A 336-nucleotide genomic window follows, 5' to 3' on the forward strand; every position below is an offset into this window, starting at 1 on the left:
ATGGCCTTCAGCATCAGCTCTGAAACCATCCTCATCCCTCTCCTTGTCCTGCACAGGGGATGACAGATGCCTGGTTAGGTGGTGGCAGCAGATGCAACTCGGAGCCGTTTATTCGCCCCCGGTGACACGGGGCTCTCCCGCTTTACCCGGGAGCTGCTCTCTCACCCGGCACCTCCTCTTTGCAGGAATCATTCAACCTCTACGGCGCTCACCCCTTCTACCTGCTGATGGAGGAGGGCGGAGATGCTCATGGGGTTTTCCTCCTCAACAGCAACGCGATGGGTAGGTGTCCCCGGGGACCCCGGCTGGCTTGTCCCTGGAGGATGACCCGGCAGG

The 336-nt window shown here is 61.0% G+C and overlaps 1 protein-coding gene across 1 annotated transcript in view; it reads left to right on the top strand.

Annotated features, from left to right (window-relative positions):
* The window catches only part of GAA (glucosidase, alpha; acid), a gene marked incomplete at its 5' end in the record, with an annotated part of 9,423 nt that overhangs the window by 2,064 nt on the left and 7,023 nt on the right, over window positions 1-336 (top strand). The window contains one exon of the mRNA XM_009582867.1: window positions 186-282. Coding sequence (XP_009581162.1) covers window positions 186-282 — 97 coding nt within the window. The remainder of the gene's footprint in view (window positions 1-185; window positions 283-336) is intronic.

This window comes from Fulmarus glacialis, unplaced genomic scaffold, assembly GCF_000690835.1.
Source record: "Fulmarus glacialis isolate BGI_N327 unplaced genomic scaffold, ASM69083v1 scaffold21938, whole genome shotgun sequence".
NCBI classification, from domain to species: Eukaryota; Metazoa; Chordata; class Aves; order Procellariiformes; family Procellariidae; genus Fulmarus; species Fulmarus glacialis.